Consider the following 27705-nt stretch of genomic DNA (forward strand, 5'->3'; position numbering starts at 1 on the left):
TTCAGGATGTGGATTGGGGCAACGTTCACCCAGGGTTTGATGATGTTCTTGGTTTGCTGGTGAGGGGTGGAGAGTCTAGCGTCTGTGGACCCAGTCTGGGGTGAGGCTTGGGGTGGTAGGTGACAGCACCTGGGATCCTGCCCTCCTCCTTACCCACAGCTTCAGTGGGCCTCAGGCTCCCTAAGTTTATGGCCTCTGAGAATGGCCCAGCTAGGGCATCGGAAGGAGGCAAGTGGAGGCAAGTAGCTGGGTGGCAGATGGCAGGCGGGGCTGCACAGGGGAGCACGGCAGCTCCACTTCCTGTGGGGCGACGGCCCTGGAGCCTGCCCTGGGGGAGGTTGCACAAACCTACCTGCACAGGCCCCGGGCTGCGTCTCCCACTGGCCCCTGCCTCCCTACAGCCCGGGGCTGGCATCCCTGCTCTCAGTCCTGAAGCCTGGGCTGTGTCCTCCGTCTCCACGGGGCTGGTGAGGGGCCGGGCCGGACACTGGGACCCGCCCTCCCATCACTGGGCACCAGCCCTTCCTCATTTTGCTGCTGATTCTAGCCCCAAACAAAACAGGTTGAGCCCTTTTCCTCCCTCCAGCAGTCTCTGGCTTACAGCTGCCTTCTGAGGCACTGCAGACGGCGCCGGCCTGGAAGGGGGGCCCTGGGCCAGCGCTGCCAGGACGGGGACGGTGCGCCTGCCTCCTGGCCCTCGCTCAGCCCTGTCTGTGGCAGGAGAGGAAGCTTTGCCGTGGCAGTCGGCTGAGGAAGATGCCCCAGCTTCAGTTCAAAGATGCCTTTTGGGTGAGTGAAGACGGCTGCCGGTTTGAGCCAGTGGTGTGAGCCCCGGGGAGGCCAGTCCGGCCGAAGTTTCCCCGGGGGTGGTGGGTGGGGATGCGGCTCCAAGAGGGGGATTTCTCATAAAAATAGTGGTTGATTTTTGGTCTTTATCATCGTGGAGGTGACTTGGGCTGCTTCTGAGTCAGAAGATGAAGGGGATCCTCAGTCTGGGGTACTGATTTCTCTGCAAACTTCAACACAATGAGTGGGGGATAGTCTCTGTGCTCCCAGGGCTGGTTTTTCCCCTGAGTGACCCTCTCCCCACAGCAGGAACTTTTTAGGAGTGTCTGATATATGGGTGGGAGCTCGAGGAGGTCTTGTGAGGCAAAGGAGGGAGGGGGTCAGGTTTGGGGACCAGAAAAACTTGACTTTGGATGTTGGCTCTGCTATTTAGAGGCTGGACAAGTCATTTAACCTATCTGAGTTCCATTTTCCCCCATCTATATAGTAGAGAGAGATATTAATAAACGCACCAACTGGATGGGAGGGTTAAAACAAGGTGAGGTAACAAACTCCCCGCACCTTGCTGGAGCGCCAAATGGGAATTCTCTTCCCCTCACCCAACCCCTCTTCCTTGCAGACCTCAGGGGTCCTTTGAAGAGGCAACAGGGCTGGGCAATTCCTTGCTGGCTTTCTTAAATCCAGTGCACATATAAATCAAGCCTTTTCCTTGTGAAATTCCAGCACCCAGCTGGCTCGTGGGGGTGAAATGCTTGGCCCAGGCCACACAGCCCGCAAGCCCAGTTTGGACCCCAGATCCCTTCAGCTTTTTTCCAGCTGTCTCTCAACCTCTCCCTCTGCTCCCCAAGCTCTGGCTGTTCCCAGTGGCTCACAGGAAAAAGCTGAGACCTCTCTGGTTAGCGCTGGGGAATGTGGCTGTCCTGAGGGAACCCCTCCAGCCCTGCAGAGGACACCTGGCTCTTTGCTCACTTCGCACGGCCTCAGTCAACAGCCTGGCCTCCCTGGGCTCTTTCCTGGGGCCTCCGGCCAGGAGGACGAAAGCTAACGAGCCAGGTCTTCCTTGCCTTCCAGACTACGCTCCGCTTGGGGCCCGTGGCCAGCGTGTGAGTGGCCTGCTTCCCGCCGGCACTGACTGCACAGTGGGCAGAGGGATGCCTCTCTGGGCCTCCGTTTCCCCATATCTACAAAGAGGGGCTGGGACCGGCCCAGAGAAGCCAAGGCAGGCAGACCTGGCTCGGCCCATTCCAAGCACCAGGCTGGCAAATGGGGCCCGTGCAAGGGGCAAGGGGCGAGGGGCTGCAGGGGTGGGGTGACAGGCCGGACAGTGGGTCACTACATCACTGCTCTGACTTGGAGTGCAAAGTCTGGGGAAAGGACAGGGCCTGAAAATCCAGGTGCTTAGTAGCCCAAGGCAGGCCAGGACATCTTGACTATATTTTAGCTCCAGGACATCTGTCCCAGCCCAGAGCCCCTGGGTCCACCTTCCCTAGGACAGAGCTGGGCCAAGGAATAGCCCTAAAGCAGGATCTGGGCAGCGGGGGATGGTACATGAGGGAGAGCAGGGTATGGTGGCAGCAGCCCACCTGTGGCAGCTTCCTGAGCGGTATCCCGCCCACGCTCTGTGCTCTCCCCACCTCTGAGCTGCTGCGGGCTTCACGGCCTACAGGTGCCCCCTCTCCGCCAGTGCTCGCTTCCTGGGCCTGGGGTGAGGGTGCAGCTTCCCTAGGGAAGGCTGGAGCAGAACGGGAGAAGTGGCCAGTGGGAGCCTCTCACACTGAGCCTGGGCAGATGCCCCAGAAGGTCGGTGGCAGCACCACTGCCCCCAGGGCTCTGAATTCTAACACCTCTCACGGGAGCTCAGCCCCACCCAGCCCACGAGGACAGCTAACAGTTACTGAGCCTTAAAGATGTGCCAGCCGCCCGTTCTCAGGACTATGTATCTATTCACCCATTTAAACCAAGGAGGTAGATGCTATTGTTATCCCTATTATTCACAAGAGAAGGCTGAGGCACAGAGAGCCTAAGTCATTTGCCCAAGGTCATGTAGCTGGGATGAAACCGGACAGGTTGGCCCCAGTGTGTGGACTCTCGCCCAGGTGCTTCATTGCTCTTCTAGCAACAGGGCCCATCACTGGATCTTTGGGCCACGTTGGTGGAGGAGGGAGAAAAACTGTCCTTCTCACCTCCCAGAGAAGTAAGATCAGATGAGGTCCATAGAAGTCTTTTAAAGCCCAATTTACAGACAAATCTGTTAAATGGAAAAGACTTAATGATCTAACTGTCATGGGGGTGTTAGGGACAGGGGCCTGCCTGCCCCTCCCCCTGGCTTTCCCCCACCCCAGTCCAAGGCGCACCAGCTCCGTTGTGAGGAGGGAAACAGAAGTGTTTTCTGAGGAGCTAAGAGCTTGCATTGAAGCTTATACACTTTACTCATACGAGATGCCCTATAGTGGTTAGGGCCCATGAACTCTGATTTTACCCACAGTTATAACAAGCTTGGTCGTGTGGTCTTTTAACCTATAGATACAGCAAATAGTAGGGATCTACATTTGGTTAAATACTGGTGGGCCTGAACTGTTAGAGACGGTTTCACAGATAGCTGGTAGCCTGATAGCAAGAGGAGACACAAAAATTATAAAAGGCAGACATAGTGGTTCAGAAGTGGTGGGAACATTCAGCATGGGAACAGACCGGTCCCGTCCCTCAGTACGCCGATATTTGCAACTTTTGCCAGTGTGGCCACACGGTATTTATTTATAGCCTGCGTTTATCTTCAGCAGAACGTTCAGAGGCAGGCTGCTGTGGGAGTGAGGCAGGGGCGGGCCTAGCCACAGGGGGAGGGAAGGGATCATTTGATGTCTGTTATACACGCACAGTGATACAGAACATCACGGCTTTGCAGGAAGTTTGCGGCTGGGCCGCAGAGCAGGGGCTGTTGGTGAGACGAGGCTGAGGATGAGAATGCCAGGTGCTCGAGCCGAAGGGGACTTAAGGCTCATATAACCTGACTCAGCACCGCGCAGCACAGAAGCCCCCAGAATGCGGGGATACCACCCCCCTTCCCCAGTACACACAGCTTTCCTTGCCAAACTGTATTGCAAGAAACACCTGTCTGCCTCCTCAGTATAGGGCTGGCGAGTGGGGTATGTGTTCAGTCAATGTTTATAGAATAAGTGAATGAACAGTAAATACATCCACGGTCCTAATGCCTTCCTGAACCTATCTTCTCCTTCATTTTACTTTAGTTACATTCTGCAAATGTTTGTTGAGAAGGGTTCACTACCAGGTAGCCTAAGCTGGGCCTCCCACCCCCACGTCCAATCAGATGAATGAGACTGTCTTGCCCTCAAGGAGGCCAGAATCCAGTGCTGGAGACTGAGCTTCTCTGATAACACGGCCAGGCACGGGGCATACCCAGAGGGGTGCTCCGAGCTGCGCTTTCCCCTCCTACCCACTCATTGCCTCCCAGACCTATATGTCCAACTGCCTTTGCAAAGAAGTCACTGGATATTGCTTCAAGAGGGAAAATCTACGTCTGGACCAGGTGTTATTAAGATCCACATCCTGTCCCACTTGGGGTTGTTAAAAGGAAAAGTAAGGGCCGCATATACTACCTCTCACTCCCTGCCCTTCCCTCCCTGCCGCCCGGCTTTGGGCAGGAACCATCAATGGGGACAGAGAGAACAGGCCTGAACTTTTCCCTCTGACCTGAGATCACATCTCTCCCCTTTGAGGCTGGGCTCCAGCTTCATCTGGAAACCTCTGTGCCAAGCTGGGAGGAGCTGAGCTCCCCAACAGAGGACAGACGGAGGTACCACATCCTTGGGTGGGGGAATGACTCACCCAGGATGCACCGGGTGAGGGTGGGGAGAGGGGACTCAGGCCCCGTGTGTCTGATCAGCTACTGTTGCCTCTTCTCCTTCCCAGTTCTGAGACTCTGAGGTTCCCCACAGAGGAGGAGACTGAGGTGGGGACGACCCTCTTTTCAGCATAATTCTGTTTTGAATGTGTGTGGGCCTGGGTATGATTTCCTCATCTTCAAAACACCATTGTTAATGACTGCATGGTCCTCCGGCTTGTGGATTTGGTGGACATGCTGTGATTTATTTATCCAATCCCCTATTGTTGGACATTTAGGTTACTACCAATTATTTATTATTCTGGACAGTGATGTACTGGGTAGATCTTTGTGTATCAAGGTTTTGCACTTGAGGACTACGTCTTTGGGTAGCTTCCCAGAAGAGGAGGCATTCCTGGGTGAGAGAGTGGGCCTAGTTCTCTAGCATTTGGCACTAGCCGTCACTTTGGGACCCTTCATAGTCCTCTGGCTGGGCAGGAGCCTTTTCATCCAGGAAAGAGGGACCAGAGGGACCTGGAAGGGGCTGGGAAGACTGGGCCTGGAGGGGCTCTGCTGGGAACCTAAGGCCGCTCAGGCTTTGTGGGTGGACTTGCAGCAGGGCAGGGCCCTGTGGCCTTGAAGGCTGAGGGGGCCAGTGGCTGAGGAGGGGGTCCTCCCGAGAAACAGGGGATTGTAGAGGCAGGAGGTGGGAGAGGGAGGCCCCTGGCTGTCCTTCCTTTGCCGCCACCTACTGCCTTCCCAATGTCTCCCTGGCCATGGCTGTCAGAAGGGGTGAGGATGGACTCTCTTTCTGTGCTGGTTGCAAAGCTCTTCAAGGCATGGTGCTCTGTGTAAAAAGCATAGAGCCAAGCGGTGTGTCTTGTATGCAACCTGTTGTGAAAAATGGGGGAAATAAGCATTTATGTCGGCACAGGCTTGTATTAACAACGAGAGTCTCTGGAAAGACACACAGAGAACTAATTAAATTGATGACCTTGCAGGGAGTCAGAGAAAAGCGATTGATGGGTTACAGGGCTGGGTGGCAGTGAGCGTTGTCACTATGTATCTTTTTATAGTTTTTAATTTTTGAACCATGCAAATGTATTACCTATTGAAAAATTAAATTACACAACTAAAAATGAAAAAGACAATGTTTATTTCCTGTTCTGTGAAGATTTTTTTCTCTGAGTCCCAGCTACTTAAATCATCCCCAGAGGAGCGGCAACAGTGCCTATTAGGCGCCAAGCACTGCGACAGTCATTCCATGTGTGTCCCCAAACCCACCCTGCAGGGAATTACTTGCCAAAGTCCTCCTGTCTGCAGAACGGAGGCATGGGCAGGTCAAGGGCCTAGTTCATGGTCATATGTCCAGGACAAAGCAGGGGCACCCACCTAGCTCTGTCGGACCCCATCCCGTTCTGCCCCTGACTCCAAGGAGATTGACCAGTTCTTGGTTCAATTATAACTCCTGTTGGATATAAGGGCGGCTCCCTATAGGTTAACACTGGTTTCCATGGTTTTGGAAGTAATGTGATTTTTCTCTCCATAATTTTCTGCAAGTGATCACGGATTACGTATTTCATTAAAAGGAAAATATTTAAAAACACAGCTAAGCAATTCCTGTTTTCAAGGCCAAGATGGTGTTTTTAGGCGACATTTGTAGCTCAATAGCATGAACTCTTCCACGTACTCTGTGCACACTCTGTGGCGCGTGTGCCCGCTGGGACCTGAGAACTTGGTTCCTCAGCGCCCACTCCACAGGACACGGCTGGCTGTCTAATGGCAATAGGTAACTGCAGAGGTCTGTGGTTGTGTTTGCCCTGCCGTTGCGATGCCTGCAGATGCTCTCCTGTAGGATTTCCTGGAGGCGGTGTCCTGAGCCAAGAACATAACCCACACCTTTGATTTTATTATTGGTGGAAAACAAGATCTGCTTCTCCAGACCCTCTTTTTGATCCAATTCCCAGGAACTCATGGACTTTTCCTAGCTGCTCCTGGCACCTCCCCCCAGCCGGGGTTGCCAGCTCCTGGGATGGAGAGGGAGAGCCTTGCTTGGGTTTGGAAGGGTTGGTGAGGATTTGGGAGGTGGCAGGAGGGCAGAGGGTGCTCCAGGTGGAAGGAACGGTGCAGGCAAAGGTGTGGAAGGGGGAGAGGGCACAGTGGGTTTGCAAGATGGTTTTCTGGCCCAGAGGACTGTGCAGGGTGACTGGTAGGAAGGGAAGGCCCTTGCCGGCTTGTGAAAGGTCTTGACCAACCTTGAGTGAAGGCAAAGATGCTTTCTTCCTTTTTGCACCCTCTCCAGGGATGGATGTTTCCACTCATGCAGAGGCTTGGAGGCGGCAGGCTGTGGGTAGGATGCCCGCCCACCTTGCCTAGAGCCTGGCTGACGCTGCAAACCACAAGATGGAGGGAACTTGTGGAAAGTGAAACTGCCTCACGTCCAGCTAGAGAGAGTGGTACCCTGTGCCCTGGGGGCTGCCCATGCTAGGGCTCCCTGCTGTGCTAGCTCCGGAAGGTCCCTCGCTCATGGGCTCAGTCACTCCCTGTCTTCCAGTCTCAGAATGGGGAATAGGCCTCTGTGAAGCTTCCACCCTCACTCGCTGAGGGGAACCTGGAGAATCCTTTCCCCTCTCTGAACTTCAGTTACCTCATCTGTAGGATGTCAGAGTGATTCTCACCTAAGATAAAGGCTTTGAAGATAGAGAGGCTCAGGGGACCACATTCTTCTGCTCAGCATCAGGAGTTAGCAGACCAGTAACAGATCCCAAGGGATCCCCAATCCCCTATAATTGGATAGGCACCTACAGGGTGAGCCTCATATGTGGATCCTCCCAGTCTCAGGATGCCTCCCCAACTCTGTTCACCGTTGCATATTAAATTCCACCATTAGAGAGTCACTCCTATGGCTTCAGGTGACAAGATGCAATAGCCCCATGAGGTTGGTATTCTTATTCCTGCTTTATAGAGAAGACTGAGGCTTATAGAGGGGATGTGGGCCTGGGGATACCACCCCGTTGGACTTTGGGGCTGCTGGGCTAGGCCTGACTGCTACCTTCCCAGGCCAGTTCAGAAAGCCCTTGGCGTCAGTGAGAGTGTGTGGTGGTTTGCCGAGACCTGGTACCCTGAGCAATGAGTGACAGAGGAGGCGGGTGAGTGACATCCTCTTCTGCTGGTGTTGACAGGCCACCCACTATTGGGCAACAGGAAGTGTCTGCTGGTGCTCCAGAGACTAGCAGCCTGGGTGGGGATGGGGCAGCCAGATGGGATCAGGGCTTCCCAACTGCAGAAATGGAAAAGCGGAAGCTGAGCTATACTGGAGAGGAAAAGGGGGTGATGGGCTGAGTCAGGAGAATGCTTGACCTCTTCAAGGGACAAGGAGGCCTGTGTGGCTGGGGCAGAGTGACAGAGGTAGAAAGTAGTTGGAGATAAGATCAGAAATGTGACAGGGATCAAAAATACCAATGCCCAGGCACTGCCACAGGTCAATTGCATGCAAATTTCGGGGTGGAGGAGCAGTATTTTTCAAAGTTCTCCAGTTTCCAAAGTGCAGCCAAGGCTGAGAACCATTGGTGTAGATAACTTTGGTGTTTCGGATGCATCGCTGTTGCTGACAATGAGCATATATCTGGCTTTTACCATTTACGTGACCTCATCTGACTCACTTGTGAATGAGTAGAGGGTAGAGGGTTGGTTTTTTTTTTAACCTTATAACCTTATACAATTACTTTTTTTGTGGTCAGTATACGTAATGTAAAATTTACCATCTTAACCATTTTTAAGTGTGCAATTAAGTGGCATTAGTACATTCACAATGTTGTACAACCATCACCACTATCTATTTCCAGAACTTTTTCAAATTTCAAACAGAAATTCTGTACCCCTTAAATAATTACTCCCTATATCCCTCTTCTCACCTCCTACTCTGCTTTCTGTCTCTATGAATTTGCCGTGCTAGGGACCACATATAAGTAGAATCAGACAGTATTTGTCCTATTTCATTTAGCATAATGTCTTTAAGGTTCATCCATATTTTAGCATGTGTCAGAATTTCATTCCTTTTTATGGCTGAAAAATATTCCATTCTACGTATATACCTCATTTTGTTTATCCATTTATCTGTTATTGGGCACTTGGGTTGTTCCCTCACTTTGAATATTGTGAATAATGCCGCTGTGAACACAGGTGTACTTATACTGGTTTGAATCCCTGCTTTCAACTCTTTTGGGTATATACCTAGGAGTGGAGTTGCTGGATCATATGGTAATCCTATGTTTAACATGTTGAGTAACTGCTAAATTATTTTCCCCAGCAGCTGCTCCATTTACATTCCCATCAGCAATGCACGAAGGTTTCAAACAAACAGACAAAAAAAAAACCCCAAACAAAACAATGCACAGGGTTCTGATTTCTCCACATCTTCACCAACACTTGTTATTTTCTGTGTGTTTTTTCCCCCAATCATAGCCATCCTAGTAGGTATGAAGTGGTATCTCTTTGGTGTTTGTTTTTTTTTAAACTTTGCCTTTTTATTTTATTTTTTAAAAATTTATTTATATGGCCGTGCCACGCTGCATGCGAGATCTTAGTTCCCCTTCCAGGGATTGAACCGTGCCCCTTGCAGTGGAAGCTCTGAGCCTTAACCACTGGACTGCCAGGGAAGTCCCTCATTGGTGTTTTGATTTGTATTTCCCTAGTGACCAATGATGTTGAGCATATTTTTTTATATTTATTGGCCATCTGTATATCTTCTTTAGAGAAATGTTTATTCAAGTCCTTTGCCTACTTTTGAATTGGGTTGTTTATCTTTTTGTTGTTCAGTTTTAAGAGTTAGTTTTTGTATATGGTGTTAGGAGTCCAATTCCATTCTTTTGCATGTGCATATCCAGTTTCTCCAGCACTATTTGTTGAAAAGACTGTCTTTTCCACATTGAATGGTCTTGCCATCCTTGTTGAAAATCAGTTGACCATATATGTGAGTGCTTATTTCTTGCTCTCTGTTCCATTCCATTGGTCTGCATGTCTGTCCTTATGGCAGTACCACACTATATTAATTACTGTAGCTTTGTAGTAAGTTTTGAAACCAGGAATTGTGAGTCTTCCAACTTTGTTCTTTTTTTTTTTTTCAAAATTATCAGCTATTGAGGTCCTGAGTTGAGGTGTTTTTATTTTTTTAATTTATTTTTAATTTTTTAAAATATAGTTGATTTACAATGTTGTATTAGTTTCAGGTATACAGCAAAGTGATTCAGTTATACATATTATATATTGATATATTCTTTTTCAGATTCTTTTCCATTATAGGTTATACAAAATATTGAGTGTAGTTCCCTGTGCTATATGGTAGATCCTTGTTGGTTATCTATTTTATATATAGTAATGTATATCTATCTGATAATCCCAAACTCCTAATTTATCCCTTCCCCCCTTTTCCCCTTTGGTAACCATAGTTTGTTTTCTATGTCTGCAGATCTATTTCTGTTTTGTAAATAAGTTCATTTGTATCTTTTTTTTTTAGATTCCACATATAAGCGATATCATATGGTATTTGTCTTTCTCTGTCTGGCTTACTTCACATAGTATGATAATCTCTAGGTCCATCCATGTTGTTGCAATTGGCATTATTTCATTCTTTTTCATGGCTGAATAGTATTCCATTATATATATGTATCATACCTTCTTTATCCATTCATCTGTCGATGGACATTTAGGTTGCTTCCACATCCTGACTATTGTAAACAGTGCTGCTATGAACATTGGGGTGTGTGTTCTTTTTGAATTACGGTTTTCTCTGAATATATGCCCAGAAGTGGGATTGCTGTGTCATGTGGTAGTTCTGTTTTTAGTTTTTTAAGGAACCTCCATACTGTTCTCCATAGTGGCTGCACCAATTTACATTTCCACCAACAGTGTAGGAGAGTTCCTTTTTCTCCACACTAGAGATGTTCTTATAGGTGAGGAAACTGAGGTTTGAGCCTTCCTGAGGTTGCCAACCTGGACTGGCCACCAGTCTATGACAAACCCCCTATAACTCTCCCAAACCTGGACATACTTGGAGAGACACCGTCCTTAGAGAGAATCCCCTGGGGATGGTGGGCTCCTCCTTACAGTTGCCCTACCTCTGCCCCCCTGAGAAGGCCCATGACTTCTGAGCTTCCTTGAGGCCCCACCAGCTCTCACTCTTCAAGGAGGATTGTCCCACAGGCTGGGGTCACCGACTTCTTCAGTGGATCATGAGACGGCCCTGAGGGAATTGATGTCCACCCTGGCCTGGGCCTGCCTAGACCTGAGGGGTCTTTGAAAACCAGGACTTCTACCCCCAACTGCCCAGATGGCAGCCACTGAAGCAGAAGGGGTCCTCTTCTTTGTCACCTCTTGAATGTTTTCCCTTCATTTGGACCAGCTCTGAGCCCACTCTCCCAGGCCTGGGGCCCCCAGACTGCAGGTGGTAGGAAGGTCCAGGAGGTCAGCTGGGGTCAGTCCATGCAAGCAGGGTTGAGGTGGTAGGCAGGGGATCAACACAGAAGTCTGGATCAGTGTCTCTGGAGCTGTCATGAATACTAACAGCTTGGGCTGTGGGGGTCTGCACAGCGTAGAGCAGCACCGTGGTAGGTGCTGTGTTGGCGTCTGCAGTTGTTCTCAGTCTGACCCAGAAGAGGATGCAAATTGACACTGGAACCAAAGGAACAGTGCGGCTAATTCCAGGGCCAGGGGAAGACCAGCAGGGGAGACTAGGTCTTGGGTCAGGGCGGGAGCTGCCATGAGGCTGCTGGAATTTTATTTTAGTCCTCAGATCACCCCCAACCTTAGAGGGACTGCAGATTCATTGAGGGGAGGAGTTTGCATTCCAGGGTCCAAAGGTCTTGGTTTGAGTCCTACCAACGTACGGGTGCAAGTGAGGGCCTGAGTGGGAAAGGTAAGCAGTGAATGGTTCCAGAGAGCACAGGCTTCCCTCAGGCAGCCCCAGTGCCCCAGAACCCTGGAGGTGGCATCTTGCTCCACTTAGAGATGTATTTTCCCACAGTGCTGCGCTATGCCGGATGCACACTGGCTGTGTTGGGCAGGGTGAAGCAATTTCCCAGTCTCCAACACAGAACCCTTGCTTGGAAGGCGCCGTCTTTGTCTCTCACACTGCCTTTAGAACCCGATGCACTGCTTGGATTCCACTGCATTCACGGTGTGGCCCTGGTGAGTCCCTCCACTCTCTCAGCCTCTGGCTCCTTGTCTGTATTAAATCCATTACTGTGGTTAAAAGATAGACGTGGTGAAATGAATGTTAATGGCCTAGGGCAAGAAGCCCCGCATATAGACCCTCGGCAGGTACAGGAGCCCAGGAAGCCCCTGGGCTTGGAAGGCGTTGGAGCCAGAGCCCAGGGTCAGCTCTGAGGCCCAGAACCTACCAAGGCCAGCAGAGGAGGCTGAGGGACCTAATCCAGGGGCTGTGGGTGTCTGTTCCTGCCTTTGGGGAAAGGTGTGAGGAGTGGGGGTCTCCTGCACCCCAGGGGCCCATCTCTGTCTCTTGAGCAAGTCTCAAGCCCAGAGGAGGCTGTCAGTCCTCACCCTGAAGCAATTCACAGCTACCAAGCAAGACGCCCCACGTCAGCCCAGTGAGGGCTTGGAGTCCAGTGTGCGTTCCACTATACGGGTGAAAAAATTAAGGCTGAGAGATCGGAAGCAAGCAGTCGACTGGATTCCAACCAGCTAGGATTCAAACCCAGCTCTCCTTTTTTATTTCCTTTCTTGGTTTACTTTTACTTGATATGTACTAATCACCATGGCCACCATTTTCCAGGAGCTCCTTAAGTTTCAGGGTGCCCTTTGTTGGGCTCCTACATATATTATATCATTTAGTCCTCAGAGTCCCAGGGAAAGTGGACAGCGTGTTCACACTCATTTTACAGAGGAGGGAATCTGTGCACAGGAGCTTAAGTAACTTGCTCAACTTGTGTGCATGGGACTGGCCAGGACGAGGACGCAGTGCCTGGGGTCTTCCCACACCCCCTACCTGGACTTTCTCTTGTCGAGGCGTTCCCTGTGGGCCATCCTCTGGCAGGTGTAGGAGGTGTGGGAGGGGTGATAATGGCAGAAGGAGACGTGCAGAGACAGCTCCTGGGCCACAGACGCCGGTCCCCAGTCCCTGGCCGGTTACTTACAAGCTGGAGGCCGTGCAGCAAGGAGCCCTGTGCAGCTGGCCACGTGCAGGGGATGGTCAGTGCCTGCCCTTGCTGACAGGTCAGAGTCTCCTCCGGGGCTCAGCATCGGGTGGCTCATTTCCCTTCTGCCCTCCAACCATGTTCCCTGCCTGCCCTCAGCCCTGGCCACTGCTGGATCCTACAAACTCCCTGCCTAATCAACTTGAGTGGGGGGCACTACAGAGGAGCTGTGTGACCTGGGCAAGTCACTCACCTTGCTGAGCCTCCGTTGCTCATCTGTGACGTGGGGCAGTAAGGGCACAGTCCTGACATTGCAGGCTTCTCTGGGAATTAGAGGCATGGAGAACACTGGCCTCTACCCATCCACATCCCATCCATCCTGTTCCCTTCCCCTGAATTTGGAACCTGGCCCTGGATCCTCGTTACCTCCAGGGAGGGTCCCACCACTTGGTCTGCCTGACTCAGGGCTCCACCTCAGCTGGCCTCAGGCTACCTCTTCAGATACCTGCTCCAGCCCCTCAGACCCCTCACTGCTGCTTTCTGCTGGGCTTGTAGCCACTCACAGCTCTGAGCATCAAGCTTCCGGTCTCCTAAACCCGAGGGGCTCATCCCCACCTCCAGGCCTCTGCCCCAACTCGTGTTCACTCCCTGCCCCACCTCTTGTGCTAACTACGACACGTTTTGGTTTCATAAAGCAGGAGGGAGAAGTGGGGGATCGAGCTGGGCTTTTAAGAGCAGAGGGGAAGTGAGAAGTACATCACAGAATGGGGGAGGGCAGTGCAGTAGAGGAGGCCTTTCCTGCTTGACACTGGAAGAGGCCTATTTAAAAGAAGAAAGTCGGAAGCCACACACGCCCACACAATTGCTGTTTGAGCCTGGACAAGTTACATAACCTCTCTCATCCTCGCATTCTCCCCGGGTCGGTATTACTGAGATAAGAGGCCCCAGATATGCACAGTTGGTCCCCTTCTGTTGCTTGTGTTGTTCCCCTGGCCCCCACACCCGGCTCCGTGGGATTCCTGAGAGCTCCTGAACATTCACAGGGCTCCAACGGGGCCCCCTGAAGGCCGCAGGTAACCATCAGCACCCCGCCTACAGATTCCCCAAATCTTGGGGCCCAGCTGGGCCCCAGGTCAAGGGCCTGGATGTCTCAGGGGCCCATCCAGCAGGGCTGCTTGAGTAAGGGGCCCTCTAAGGCCCAGGGGAGGCCTCAGACTGGGGCTCAGTGGAGAGCTAGAGACCTCTGGAAACTCATTTCTAATCCCAAGCCCCTGTCAGCCCAGCTGAACCCAGAGTAGCTCATCTAACCACACTCAATGTGCTTTTGTTCCTTAAGAGGAAGCTTTCTTGGCTCTCTCCCTTTGCCACCTATCCTGGGCCATCTTAGAAAAGCTGTAAATCACCCCCCTATTTGTCTGCTTATGAATGGACCCCTCCAGTCTCTGAGTCAGGGGACACCTAGACCCAGAACACCTAGTTCAGCACATCACCTGAGGCTCGAGTCCTCTCTGCGGAATCCCTAACCTGATTATAGACCCCGGCGATGGGGCATTCTCCATGCATCAGAGCGGCTCACCTGTGTTGCACATTTGGGGCCACTTCGGCTCTTGGAGTTGGCCTCTCTGGGGGCACCAACCACAGACACGCCCTCTGCTCCTGATGGCCCCACAAAGCTCTGCAAATGACCACATTCTCCAATGGCTCCTCAAGGGCTGAGACTAGGGAACTTCTCTTTACCCAACCCTCCTCCTGGGGTACTCTGGGTAAGCAACCGGCTTGCTCACTTAAGTCTCTGATCCATCCATTCATCCATCCATCCATCCATCCAACCAAGCCATACATGGGTGTCTGGTCCTTTGCTTTTCCTCAGTTTAGCAGCCAATAATGGTGGAGATGCGGGGTACCAGCTGTGAGGCAGTGGAAAGAGCCCAGCTGCTATTCATTGGCTTATCCTCTCTGAGCCTCAGTTTCCTTATCTGTACAACAGGGATAATAATACATTGTACAAAGTAGAGGGGACAAGTCTGTCTGGCTTATTTAAAGGTGCTGGATAACGAGTCATTGAATTGCAAACAAATGGTCTGGTGTTCTCCATGGGGCAGCTCAGGAGCTGTCATAAACCCACGTCAGCTCGAGGGCCTCCCTCAGACGCTTCCTCAGCCGTTGTCCAGTGTATTTGCTGAGTGTTGCCGTGCAGACCAGGGCACCAGGACCCAGTGGGCAAACAGACCCACGTTCTGCCTCCAGGGGGCTGCCTTCTCCAGAGTTCAGTGCTTACTACCTCAGGTGTGCTGACAATCCCAGTGGTTTGGTTTCTCAGCCCACAGCAGACAAGCAACAGTGGACTAGTTGTTAATAAACCAGCCATGGTAGGCACCTTGGCCGCAGAGAACTGTTAAACTGCGGTAGAAGGAGAGGACAAAGCAGCCTGGGCACCATGAGGCCTGTAACCGTGTTCAAAATCGCAGTCCTTGGCTTCTGGGGCTTCCTGAGATGAAGGGAGTAAGTCCGGTCTCCCTGTTCTGTCTCCTCTTCACTAGTAAAAGGTGATTTTTTTAAAAAAAGAAAGAAAGAAAAATGTTAGAAAAAATATATAGGGCTACCCTGGTGGTCCAGTGGTTAAGATTCCACGCTTCCACTGCAGGGGGTGTGGGTTCAATTGGGGAAGTTCTGCATGCCGTGCAGAGCAGTCAAAAAAAAAAAAAAAAATATATATATATACATATATATATAGAGAGAGAGAGCGCCTAGCAACCCAAGAGCACATCAGTTATTAGAAAGGTTTTTGACAAGCATGGCTAGCATTTTACAGAAGTTTTCTGAACTTGGTTAGGGTGCAAGCAGGAAACTTAATGTTTTTCCTTCCACCTTCCAAAGCCACTGGTAGCTCTCCCTTCCTCTACCCTGGGCACGTGTTAGAGCATTTCTAGTCCTTTTCAGGTCTAACTCCCTCCAGTTCCACCACATATCAAAATCTCACTCTTGTTCACTTGAAAGTTTCCCAGTCTCCCCACTTGGCCTGTGATTGGAAGCCGATGCCGGGGGACAGAGAACGGGTCCGTCTCTGCACTCGCCGTGTTCTGCCACCTCCACTGCCTGCTGCTTCTGTGTCTCCACAGATGGCGTGGGGCGCGGGCTTGGAAGCTCTAAAGGGGTACTTCACCCCTTATTTCCCTGGTGCTGCTGTAGCTGGTGCGGCGGGTAGCAAACGCACACTGGTCAGCTCTTCCTCTCCTGGCTGCCTCGGCGGGCTCTGTCCCCTGCAGCTGTCCACGTCTGACCCCTCCCAGCTGCTCCCCACTGTCCACTCCAGGCAGCTTCTTTCGGGGACTCTTCCCTCGCTTACTACCGGCAGCTCTTCCCAGCCACCTTCCCGGCCTCCACTTGGTTCCCAGGAAACACATGGTGCCAGTTCCCAACTGCTCCCTCCCCAGGCCTCACTCCCCTCAGGGAGCTCCAGCCCACCCCAGACTTCAGACTTCTCTAGGTAAGATGCAGCCATGGTTGCCATGGCTTCCAAAAGCCAGCAGACAGACAGCAGCCTCCCTGCTGGAAGGGCAATTAAAGGTCACTTCCTGTCCCTAAACCTGTTTCACAGTCAGGAGGCCCCAGAGAGGGCAAGGGACTTTACTAAGACTACCCAGCTTCTTCCTGGCAGATCAGACCTGGTACCAAAACCCAGGCCTCTCCCTCTAAGGTTAGAGGTTTAGCTGTCCTCTGAGGGACTTTATATTCTGGAATTCCACATAAGGGAAAATTTGAAAAGGCTTCTGCAGCCTTTTAAATGGACCCTCTGGTGGGGGAGGGTGTGTGGTAGGGAGATAACTTGTTTTTTCCAGCCTGGCACATCTGGGTTCTGTCTGGTGGTGGTGGGGGCGGGGGGGGGGGGGAGGCGCGGTGAGAGGCAGGCAGGGACAGGGTAGGGCATATGGGGAGCTAGCACTTGCTGAACAGCCACTGAGCCTGGAGCTTTGCAGAGAGGTGAGGGAATGAGCCAAGATCTGGTCTGGGGGAGCTGGGTTCAAATCCCTGCTGTGCCCTTCAGGGCCCCTGAGCAGATTAGGTAACCTTTCTGGGTTCCATTTTTCTCATCTGTAAAATGGGGGTAATCCCGGCTCAGGGCAACCTCTGACCTTGCTTTTACTATTCTCACTTGTGTACATTATTTCACTGGCTTCTCAGATCAAACCTAGGTGGTGGGAACAATTAGGCTTCTCTTTACAGGGAGGGAAGTAGAGGCTGAGAATGACCAGGACCACAGGGTGGGGTGTGAACCTGTATCTGGTCTGCTGAACTCTGTCCAATCTCTCAGACCAGGCCCGGGCCCCCTCCCTGACTGGGCGGCCAATCTGCCCTGATAGGGCTGTGCCCTAGAGGGTGGGCTGTCAGGGCTAGGAGAGGTTGGCCTCTGCCCTCACTTCCTCCATGAGGAAACCAGGTCCCGAGAAGGGAAGTGGCTTGCTTGGCACCCTGGTCTCTGTGGCCTAGCCCGTGCAGCCACCAAGAATTGTATGGGTATAAAAAGGAGGAAGTGGCAGTGTGTACAAAGGCTAGCTCCCTACCCACCCAGTGGGGGCATGGCAGGGCCGGGGTCAGCTGGCGGGCCTGGACAGTGGCTCACAGCCAGAGCCACCCAGAGAAGGGAGCAGGTGGGCTGTCCCTGAGCACAACCCGGCACCCAGGCCTCCCACATGCTGCCTTCAGGCTGAGGTAGGACCATGCTTCCTCCTGCCAGAGTTGTCCTGAGCACCTCCTCCTGCAGCCCCGATCTGACCCCTCTATGGGGAAAAGGAGGTCCAGAATGGCCACACAGTGAGGGTGGCAAGGCCTGGGGTCCCACATCTGGCTTGAGGGAGGTCTCCCAAAAGAGGGGACCGCACCTGCCTGCCACCTGGCACCCTCCCCTGGGGTGGATCGCCCTAGTGCCACATGGTGAGGGCGGGGCCTCTGGCTGCTTGCCGGCTCTCAGCAGCTCATTTGCAGAGCCAGCACGGCCCTTCTCCAGGGCAGCGTTCCTCTGACCCAGCCTGGCACAGAGCTGGCCTCTGTGAATCCATGGTAACTGAATGACAGACCGAAACACAGCTTTGGTTTGAAGCAGAGAGAATTTGGGAAATCATTTTCAAAAGTTTTTTTTTTTTTTTTTTTGCGGTACGCGGGCCTCTCACTGTTGTGGCCTCTCCTGTTGCGGAGCACAGGCTCCGGACGCGCAGGCTCAGCTGCCATGGCTCACGGGCCCAGCCGCTCCGTGGCATGTGGGATCTTCCCGTACCGGGGCACGAACCCGTGTCCCCTGCATTGGCAGGCGGACTCTCAACCACTGGGCCACCAGGGAAGCCCCTTTAATCATTTTTTGATGTTTCAAAATGTAAAAGAGCTGCTGGACTGTCTACTGAATGACTGATGTCGGTATGTGAGTTTGGGGACAAGCTGACCTGGGTTCACATCCCAGATTCTGATCTTTACCAGCTGAGGGACTTGGGCAGTCACTTCCCCTCTTTTCCTCCTTATCACCGTCCTTACCTCCCTGGGTGTGTGGTGTTTTCAATAAGAAAACAGCTGTGATATTCTTGGTATGGTGTGTGGTAAGTGGACTCAATAAATAGCAATTTCACAGAGGGCAAGGCCACAGGCAGGTCTCAGGTGACAGAGGCTGCAGGTAGACAGAAGGAGATGGGAGGCCCTGCCTTCTAGTAGCTTCTGCACTGTGGAAATGGCAGCCTGAGCCTGTCAGCAAGGGCCCTGAAAGGGAGCCCTGGACGCCTAGAGGATGGAGCTGGGTAGGTGCAGGGAGGAAAGGCCAGGATGGGCCCCCTGGAGGAGGTGACTCTGGTGCTGGGCCTTAGACAGTAAGCCTGCAGGACTGATTGATTAACTGATTGAATGATTGGTTAGTTCATTTCCTCAGCAGCTTCCTGAGCCCAGCTGTGCCCAGCTCTGAACCATGAGTCAGAAGCCCTGGAGGAAGAGGCAGTGGTGGGGTGGAGGAGGGGTACAGACTGGCAGGGAGCAGGCCCCAGGGACTCAGGCACTTCCTTGGAACAATCTAGTCACTTGTGACGGTGGCTCACTTGGCCAAAGCCCCTGCCGGCACCAGCGCGCTCTGAGCAGGGGCTGGACCAGACTCTCAAATCTGGAGTGCTTTGGGGACTTGAGCTCCTGAGGACCCAGTCTGCAGGACCCCTCTGCCTGCCACCTCCTCCAGAATGGCCAATGTAGGTTTGCTTTTGCTTCTCTTTCCACTCTGGGGGTCTCAGGAAGGACAGTGGGGTTTCCCTGGGGAGTGGGAACTGGGCATGGGGCTGGGAGGGAAAAGCAGAGTGTCCGCTGCAGGGCTGGGCTTGGTCAGCGTCTCCCTGCTCAGGCCCCCCTCCCAGAGGCATCGGGGAGTAACAGCAGGTGCCCTGCAAGTCCAAATACTTGTCCTGCCTCCGCCAGTAGGACCTCAGGCAGGTCCTTCCCTTCTCTGGGTCTCAGTTTCCCCAAGGACTGAGGGGCACTGGACAAGATGCTTCCCAGTTCTGGTGGTCTATGGAATTTGGCCCTGAATACTGGTGTCCAGCTCAGAGTGACCCCCTTAGGGGGGAGGGCAGATCCATTTTCCTCGCTGGCTGCCACAGGCTTTAGTCCTGGGGGTCCGGAGGGAGGACAGAGGCTGAGGGGCAGGAAGCCGTGGTCTGCTGCCTGGTTAGTAGGCAAGTGGCCCATGAAAGCTACAGAAATGGAAGCCTGGTGCACACTAGCCTGGACATTGTGGTGGACCGGCCTGCAGGAGTTGGGGGGTTGCCTCCCTCCTGCTGGGGTTCTGAGTAGTCAGCCAAGGCCCAGGCCCGCTGCTTGTCACCCAGTGGGCAGCTGAACCTGAGTCTCAGGAATTTCTAGTGCTGCTTAAGGAGGAGGGTGTGAGCTTGGGATCCTAACCATCCTACAGGCCTGCAGATTCCATTATTCTGAGTTTGCTGAAGGTGGGCTGGGCCTGGCACGGGGCCATCTGGAGCAATCTGTGGCATCTCTGCCCTTCTCTACCACGTCTGATTCTCCTTAGACCTTGAAGAAAAACACCCTCTCCTCAAGTACTACCTCCCGCCCCCAGCTTCCTACACCAGCAGCTCAGAACCCACTCCAGGGGTGAGAGTCAGATCAACAGCAGGACGGGTGGCAGAGAGGCAGCTGTGTCCTGTGAATTCTCCAAGATGGCCCTCTCCCCACCATCCTGGCTAAGAGGCGGACCTAGGGGGTGCTGGGTGTCCTGGGCTACTAGGTGTGTCCTAAGTGTGTGCTAGGATGTGCCCTAGCCCTGACCCTCAAGGCCCACCTCAAGGCCCACCTCAGCAGATGGGTGCAGGAGCCCGGCGTGGCATCCGGTACACAGTGGATGATCAGGGAACAGAAGTTGCTCTTGTCTCTGCAGAGGCTGTAGAGTGCAGGGGGGTGAAGGGCACGGACCCGAATAAGACAGCCTGGGTTCAATGCCACACCTGCTGCTTTCAATCTGTCACCCTGGGTACACTTCACCCATCTGTGCCTCAGTTTTCTCACTTGGACCCCTGAGATAAGAGGGTAATTGAGAAGGTGACAGGAGTGAGCAGTGTGGGGCACCCCATAAAGGCTGTCATCACGGAGCCTTGGTGGGGACCCTTCCCATGGCTGTCTTAGATTAGAGTTGCTGTGTCCTGACTATGAGCTCTGATCCACAAGGGGCTCACCTACACCTGGTACCTCCACAGATGGGGGACCTACTGTGTGCCTGTGTGAAGCTGTTACCAACCAGCGTTCTTGGCTTCCTTAATAAATAGAAATTGATCAGAGGCCAGACAAGAAATTCAGGCAAGGTTTTATTGGGGCCCCTGCCGCAGCACCGGGGAGCGAGAACAAACAACACGTTCCCTTGTTTGCCCGCTTGCTCAAGGGGGGAGAACTTGTTCTTTATACGGGGTGAGGGTTGGGGTGTGTCCAGGGGTCGGGCTGGAGGGGTAGCTTAGGTGGTTTGCCCACCCTTTAGCTGGTATTGTGTGCAAGGAGCTTTTGCTCCCCCGGCTCTTCAGAAGTGGCAGTTGAGGTTTTCTCGGTCTTTTGTATCTTTGGGTCCAGAATTTGCCCCAAATGCACACGCACGCCGTTATTTTTAGTCCCGTATAATTTCTTTGTATTCTGTAGCTTGAGGAGAGGTGTGTCCAGGTGCCAGCACCGCAGCACTGCTGCAAAGGGGCCCAGGTCCCAGCCTGTCTCAAAGCCAGGTCCTGAGTCCCAAGAGCTCGTTCTTGGATAGGGCAGACGGGGAGGCCAGGCTGGAGGAGGTCAGCAGCGTCCTCGCCAGGCTGCCGTCTGCATTGCCCCGACCCACGCAGCCTGGCTGCGGCCCTCACGCGCCTCTCTGTCCTGTGCTCCAGTGCAGGGACTTCACGGCCCACACGGGCTACGAGGTGCTGCTGCAGCGGCTGCTGGACGGCAGGAGGACCTGCAAGGACGTGGAGGAGCTGCTGAGGCAGAGGTGAGCCCCTCCCCCAGCCCCTGGGAAGCGGCCGAGCCCCCGTCCTGGCTGCGCCCCACCCCACGCCCCGCTGTAAGAAGCCAGGAGCGCGACTCTCCTGTTTGTCCCGGCCTGGGCCTCCCCCAAGTGGGCAAATAATCTAATGTTCCTCCAGATGTCCTTGAATTTAGCCAACACTTATTTAGACGAAGGGCTGGAGGCTTATCCTTCTCAAGGAGGAGCCCGCCGGCCAGCTGGCCCCCAGAGGCTGAGCGGGTGGACCGTCAGGTCCTCCTGCCACCGCCGGCGGAGTCTGAGCCGCGGGCGGCGGAAGTGGAGGAGACGCAGCGCCCATGGGTTGTCATTGCAGGGCCCAGGCAGAGGAACGGTATGGGAAGGACCTGGTGCAGATCGCCCGGAAGGCAGGCGGCCAGACAGAGATCAAGTAAGAGGGCCCCTCCTGCTTCGCCAGGCACTTTCCACAGGGTGTAGGGCCTCCCCGTGTGGGGTGGACTGGGGAGGGCCGGCGAGGGTCTGGATGGCTCCCAGGGCAGGGTGCCTGGAGGGCATCTCTCTTGGGAGTCAGGCATTCTGGGTGAGGTCAGGTTCTGTGTGTGGGAAGAAAGCCAGCAGTCTGAGCACCAAGGAGGCCCTGGGCAGGGGGTGAGGTCATCTGTCCTCAGGTGCCTGCACACAGCCCGCACCCTCTGGGCGGCCTCCATCTAAGTCCTGAGACCCCTGAGGGGAGGTGACAGGACCCCACTGGCTGCCCGAGACCCCGCAGCATCGGCTCAGGCTTCCAGGAGGGACTGTGTGGCCACAGGTGGGGGTGCCAGTTCCTCACCCGTTAGCCCTGGGACCTTGGTGGGGGGGTCACTGACACTCTGTGCCTCCATTTCCTCATCGGTGAGCAGATGGCAGTACGACCTTCCTCAGAGGAGTATGTGAGTCCAGGGCTGGCTCAGGCCTGGCTGGGAGGGAAGGTAGTAAGGGCACTTGCTGCTGTGAAGCCGCTGGGCCTCTCTGGCCCTGGGGCCTGGGCCTCTGTGTGCGGACTGTCAGGCGGGGACGCAGGTGGAGACAGAATGACGATTTGAGGGCAGCTAAGGAGAACTTTCTAACAGTGGAGTGGAGGGGCTGCCTCGGGACGTGTGGACTCTCCCTACTGCATGAGGACCGAGCCAGGCTGAGGGGCAGACAGGACCCTGGACTCCAAGTCCTGGTAGGGCTCTGATGAGTCCTTCTCCTCCTACCCCAGAGCCGCAAGACCTCACTCAGCCTACGGCTGCCATAGCAACCCCTGCCCCCTGCCCCTGCTCCCACAGGGGTCAGGCCTGTGAGCGTCTGACTCTGCCCAAGGAAAGTGGCCCTGGACCCCGTCAGCTGCAAAGCCCAGAACCGGGTCCCCTTGTTTGACTGTCTGAATAAACAACACGCTCTAAGTCTCCTAAAGACATAGGCAACCCTGGCTGGTCCCTGCTTCCAACCTGGAGTCAGGGAAAACTTAGGGAGGGCTAGAGGAAGGTTGAAGAGTGGTGTGAGCCAGGGGAGTTGAATGCTCAAGGCCCAAGGGTCCTGTGCTGGACCACAGTGTGTGAACGGCAGCTTCAGGAGTACGAACGCAGGAGCCCCAGTCCCCACTTGACCTTTGTGAGCTGTGTGACTGGGAGCAAGTGACTTAACCTCTCTGAACCGGGTTCTCATCTGCCCACTCCCGTGGGCTGTTGAGCAGATAAAGATGGCAGGGCCGAGGTTGAATGCCAGCGCAGAGGAGGGCTCAGGACATGGTGAGGAACGAATGGAAATCTGTGGGGACCTTCTTTGTCTTCCAGGCAGGGGGTGGAATCAAGGGAGCATGACCCAGGGGGAGTCCCTGCCCACCTCCTGCCCTCCCAGGCCTGCTGGAAAAGGAGAACTTTCCCAACAAGAGAGGAGACCTCCTGGGGGAAGTGCTCCAGGCAGGGTCACGGTGGCAGGTCAGGCTGGAGATGGACTGCGTGAAGCACACTCAGGGGGCTGTGAGTCACAGGGGACTTAAAATAAGGAAGGAGAAGCCACCAATGAAGAGAATAAAGTGGGAATGGAGCCAGGTGAGCGGTGGGAAGGGTGGAGAGGTGCACAGAAGTGGCCAGGGCGAGGCTGTGGGCAGCACTGATTCCCTGCGTGGTTATAGGAGGCCGAGTGGGTCAAGGTCTGCCCTACCCTATATGCTGTGTGACCCTGGGATGGTCACTCCCCCTCTCTGAGCCCTGGGTCCTCAGCTGTGAAAGGGGACAATCACTCCCAAGAGTTGCTCTGGACAGTCACAATGTCAAGCAGAGAGTGCCAAGCCACAGCGATGCTCAGTAAACAGCAGGAGTCTTTACGATCTCATGGGCCCCTCTATAAGTAAGATAAATTGGGGTCACCCGGTTTAGTTTAACGCTAAGGAGCCTGCCTGGCCAGCCCAGACCATTTCCTCTGAGGCCCAGCCCCTCCCTGGCCCTGGCCCTATCCTTAGAGACACAGCTTCCATCCAAGGTGGGAGCACCAGGGTGGGGCCCCAGGCCAGGGAAGGGAGGAGAGTCAGGGTCCACCTTGCTGCCTACCAAGGAGGAGCTGGTGCCTGGGCTGGGAGGGCCAGGCCCTAAGGCTCAGCCTAACCAGTGGAAGGAGAGGCAGGAACAAAACCCACAGGGGCACCTCTGCACAGCCACACGGGTTCCAGAGCAGGCTGGGAGCAGTGCATGCATACCAGCATTGCCCCGAGTTCCCCATCGAGCTGGGGTGGCCAGAGGAGCAGGGCAGAGCAGAGGGCACCTCCTGGGAGAGGTGGAGGGGAAGGGAAGGCACCTTCCTGACAGAGGACCGGCACGGACAAAGGCTGGAGGTTGGAAAGCTCAGGGCACATTCAGAACCAGAGAGTCAGGAGGCAGGAGGCAGACCATCCCAGCTCACCTGCTGCTTCCCGTAGGGCTGTGCCCCTTGCAGCTCCCAGCTCAGCTGACTATGCACAGTAGGTACTTCACAATTATTGCTGTTGATCCACAAGGCATGTACTAGGGTTGGTGACACCATTAAGTCATTCCTTTCTTTAACCGTGGGCCAAGCATCCATCATCCAGCCAAGCATGTTTGGAGCACCTACTATGTGCCATGCCCTAGGCTGAGTTGGGAGGGATTCAGAATTTTTAAAACAAAGGGCCTCACTGTTCTGAAGCCAGGGTCTAGCACACTGAGGGTAACTTCACTCTCGTCCCCAGTCCTTTGCATCAGAACATCACTCCAAGGGCCCTCTCATGCCCCACCTCCTCCAGGAAGCTCTCCCAGACACTCTGGCCTTGCCTGCCTGTCAGGGTCTTGGCTTAGACCGGGTTGCCCCATCCCACACCAACGCGGAGGGAGGGCTCTTTGTGGGTAGGGTGAGTGGCAACCATGACAACATGGGTCGCTTCCTTGTCGCCGTGGAGACTTGTGGGGTTGGCACCTGGCAAAGCTGGCCTGGCCACTCCATGTGGGGACTGGTAGCTCATCCTCCAGGGCCCATCTCCTGGTCAGGGGGAGCCCCCTGCCTCCCCATGGCCAAGGCCCCTGTGTCTCGTGGGATGCTCATTCTCAGCCCCTGGGAGGGTGGGCGGAGGGCTGGGGGTGCATAGGCTGGATGCGGTGAACGAGGAGGACAAAAGCCAAGGGGTGAAGTGACCCCAGAAATAGCCCAGCGAGAGCTGAGAGGGTGAAGCAGGCCAGCCTCCCCACCCCTGCTGCCTGAAATAGAGCATTTCTGTGTCATCCCCTGACCTCAGACTGGCCAGAAGGCCGGAGACTCAGCCACATATATTAAAACAAGGTTACTCCCACCTTCAAGTGATGCTTAGCATTCTCCTCCTTCACACATTAACTCAGCAAGCATCTGCTGGGCAGTGGCAATGGAGGACACACAGATAAGACCTGGTCCCCAACTCGAGGGATCCCCACAAGCCCTTTCAAATGCATCTTAAAGAAGCGCTAGGTGGGTGCAGGGGCTTACCCATAACATCTAAACCACACATCCAGCCCTTACAGAAAGTTCACCTTGACTCTCCTTCCAACCTTGGGGCCTTTGCTCTGGCTGTTGCCCTCATTTCTCCCCTGCGAGGTCTAGCTGAAATACCACCTCCCCCGGAAAGCTGTCACCTCCCCCCACCTCTCGTTCATCCTGTGCCACGTAGGGTGCCGGGTGTCACAAGCTGTAGAAGCTGCATGGGGCAGGGGTTCAGGAAATAAAGGGGATTTGAGGCAGGGCTGGGGGCAGCTTCCTGCGAGCCCCTTTGCAGTAGCCGCGAGCAAGGACGGCCCCCACCTGAGTCCTCACACCCTCTCGTCCCTGCTTCACCCCCACTTGTCACAGCCTAAAACGCTGTGTTTTCCTGTCAAAAGAGAGGGATTTTTTTCATGATCTCTCTTCCTCTGAGCTCAGAGCATGAAGGTATCACTGAGGATATTGGAGGGAGAGAGGCGGGCCCTGTTCCCATCAGGGCTCCTCTGGGGTCAGCTCACTCAGGCCCAGCCTCCAGCAAGGGGAGCAAGAGGCCCATCTCCTGTGAGCTGGGAGGCAGGGGCCTCCTGGCTGGCTGGTGCACAGGGGGTGGGATGGCAAAGCAGGGACCACGAGATGATGCGTGTCACATGGTGGTACAGAAGTACAGAAGGAGACATTTACACTGGAAATTCAGACTGTTTGGAACAGAATTCCAGGCTGAGTGTCCTGAGAGCAGGATTGAAAGGGGCAATGGGATGAGTTACACATGACGACACTGGTGACTGATAACAGAGGTCAGAGGCTTGCCAGGGGTCCCCATCCTTGACATGTGATGGAGACACGGTAGAGGAGAGCTCTGGGAAATCTGGGTCATGGTTTCCCTGAGTGGTTTGGAGTTGAGAAAGGCCTTGGAACTTATCGCTCTGGGCTGTAATCCTAGGGACAATGGGGAGGAGAACCAGGCATTGCCGCTGTTCAGTGGCCTCACAGTTCAGTGCTGTGACAGACACTCAAGGTATCAACCCAAGATGACAATAGGAACAAGTGCTCCGAAGGGACAGAAGAGGAAACCAGGCAAAGATGCTGCACATAGGGCATTAGCATGTACAAAGGCCCTGCGCAAGAAGGAACATGGCATATAGAAGGAACTGGTAGGTGGCCAAAGAACAGGGGATAACAGGTGAGAAGTGAAGCTGGAGGGTTGGAGGTGATGGGGCAGGGGCTAGGGTGGTGGCAGTGAGAGGTGGACACATAGGAGATTTGGGAAGTGAAAAAGAAGGTAACAGAGGGGGAGGAGGGTGGAGTCAAGGGCGGCTCGTAAGTTTCTGGTGTGCATAACCTGGTAGACAGTGGTGCCTTTGCTGAGAAGGGAGCCCTGCAGGAGGAGCAGGTTTGTAGGGCGATGAGTCCGGTTTCGGACACTCTGAGTTTGAGGTGTCTGTGAGACGTGCAGTCTAAAAGGAGGTGAGGACCAAGCAGTGGGTGTGCAAGCCCCAGCCTGTGGGAGGGGTCTGGGCAGGGTGTGGTCATGCTGTGGGTCATGATGGGGCATGGAGAAGTGGCCATACTGGACCTAGAGAGGCTCTAACCATGGATGGGGAGACTGAGGCAGGAGATGAGTGTGTGAGAAGGAGGTGTAACCGCTGGCAAGGTGTCAATTCTGTCAGAGAAGAGTCCTGACCTCTCCACCCCCCGCCAGGGCAGGTGGGGTCACCATGGCAATCGCCCCTTCCTTCCTCTGGTAAGAAGCAGAAGGCTCCAGCTCTCTCCACTTGTGTGGCCATGGTCAGTTTCTTTACCTCTCTGACCCGTGTTTTTCTCATCTGTAAAATGTGGATAATGATGGTACCCTCCCCGCCTGGCAGAGGTGTGAGGATTACATAATTTAGGCCAGCATTTGAACGTACATCAGCAGCCCCTGGAGATTTGTTGAAACACAGTGTGCTGGGCCCCTCTTCCAAGCTTCCTCTTCAGGAGGACTGGGGTGGAGCCTGAAATCTGCGTTTCTAACAAACTCCCAGGTGATGCTGCTGCTGCTGGTCTGCTGCTCCTCCATGGCCTCAGTTTCCCTAACTGTCCCCATGGGAGGAGGGAGCCCCCCCTGTGAAGCCTGCCTTGCAAGGATTGAGGGGAAATGCAGGCGGGTGGGCAGGGCTGTCTCACTGGGTGTCATGTGGCCATATGGCCACCAGTGGGCGGGAGCGCTGCCCCGCAGAGAGGCTGGATGGGCTGCAGCAGGATGCGGCCAGCAACAGGATCCCCGCCGCTGCCTGTGTGTGACCCCAGCAAGCCTGGCCACACTCGGGCCTCAGTTCCCCTATCGGCCTCGACTGACTGTGGCTCCTCAGGCGTCCTGGTGAGGGGGGAGTTAAGGGGCCATAAACACAGGCAGAGAATTTTACCCTTGAGATAGACAAGCCTCACTTCAGGGCCAATCTGCAACCTCCACACACCGTCTCTGTGCA

General features: G+C 54.2%; 1 protein-coding gene across 3 annotated transcripts in view; it reads left to right on the forward strand.

Annotated features, from left to right (window-relative positions):
• The first annotated feature begins 405 nt into the window (after positions 1-405).
• PSTPIP1 (proline-serine-threonine phosphatase interacting protein 1) overlaps positions 406-27705 on the forward strand; it is a 41085-nt gene continuing 13785 nt past the window's right edge. The window contains exons 1-3 of one of the 3 annotated variants that reach the window (XM_022580122.2): positions 406-789; positions 21165-21265; positions 21615-21689. In XM_022580122.2, coding sequence (XP_022435830.1) covers positions 757-789; positions 21165-21265; positions 21615-21689 — 209 coding nt within the window. In that variant the 5' untranslated portion in view covers positions 406-756. Of the gene's footprint in view, positions 790-18965; positions 18990-21164; positions 21266-21614; positions 21690-27705 lie in introns of those variants that run through there. The other 2 variants (XM_089906969.1, XM_022580123.3) reach the window with 2 other exon arrangements.

This window comes from Delphinapterus leucas, chromosome 2, assembly GCF_059928025.1.
Source record: "Delphinapterus leucas isolate spDelLeu-1000000601 "Yukka" chromosome 2, BTC_Dleu_Yukka2, whole genome shotgun sequence".
Taxonomy (NCBI): Eukaryota; Metazoa; Chordata; class Mammalia; order Artiodactyla; family Monodontidae; genus Delphinapterus; species Delphinapterus leucas.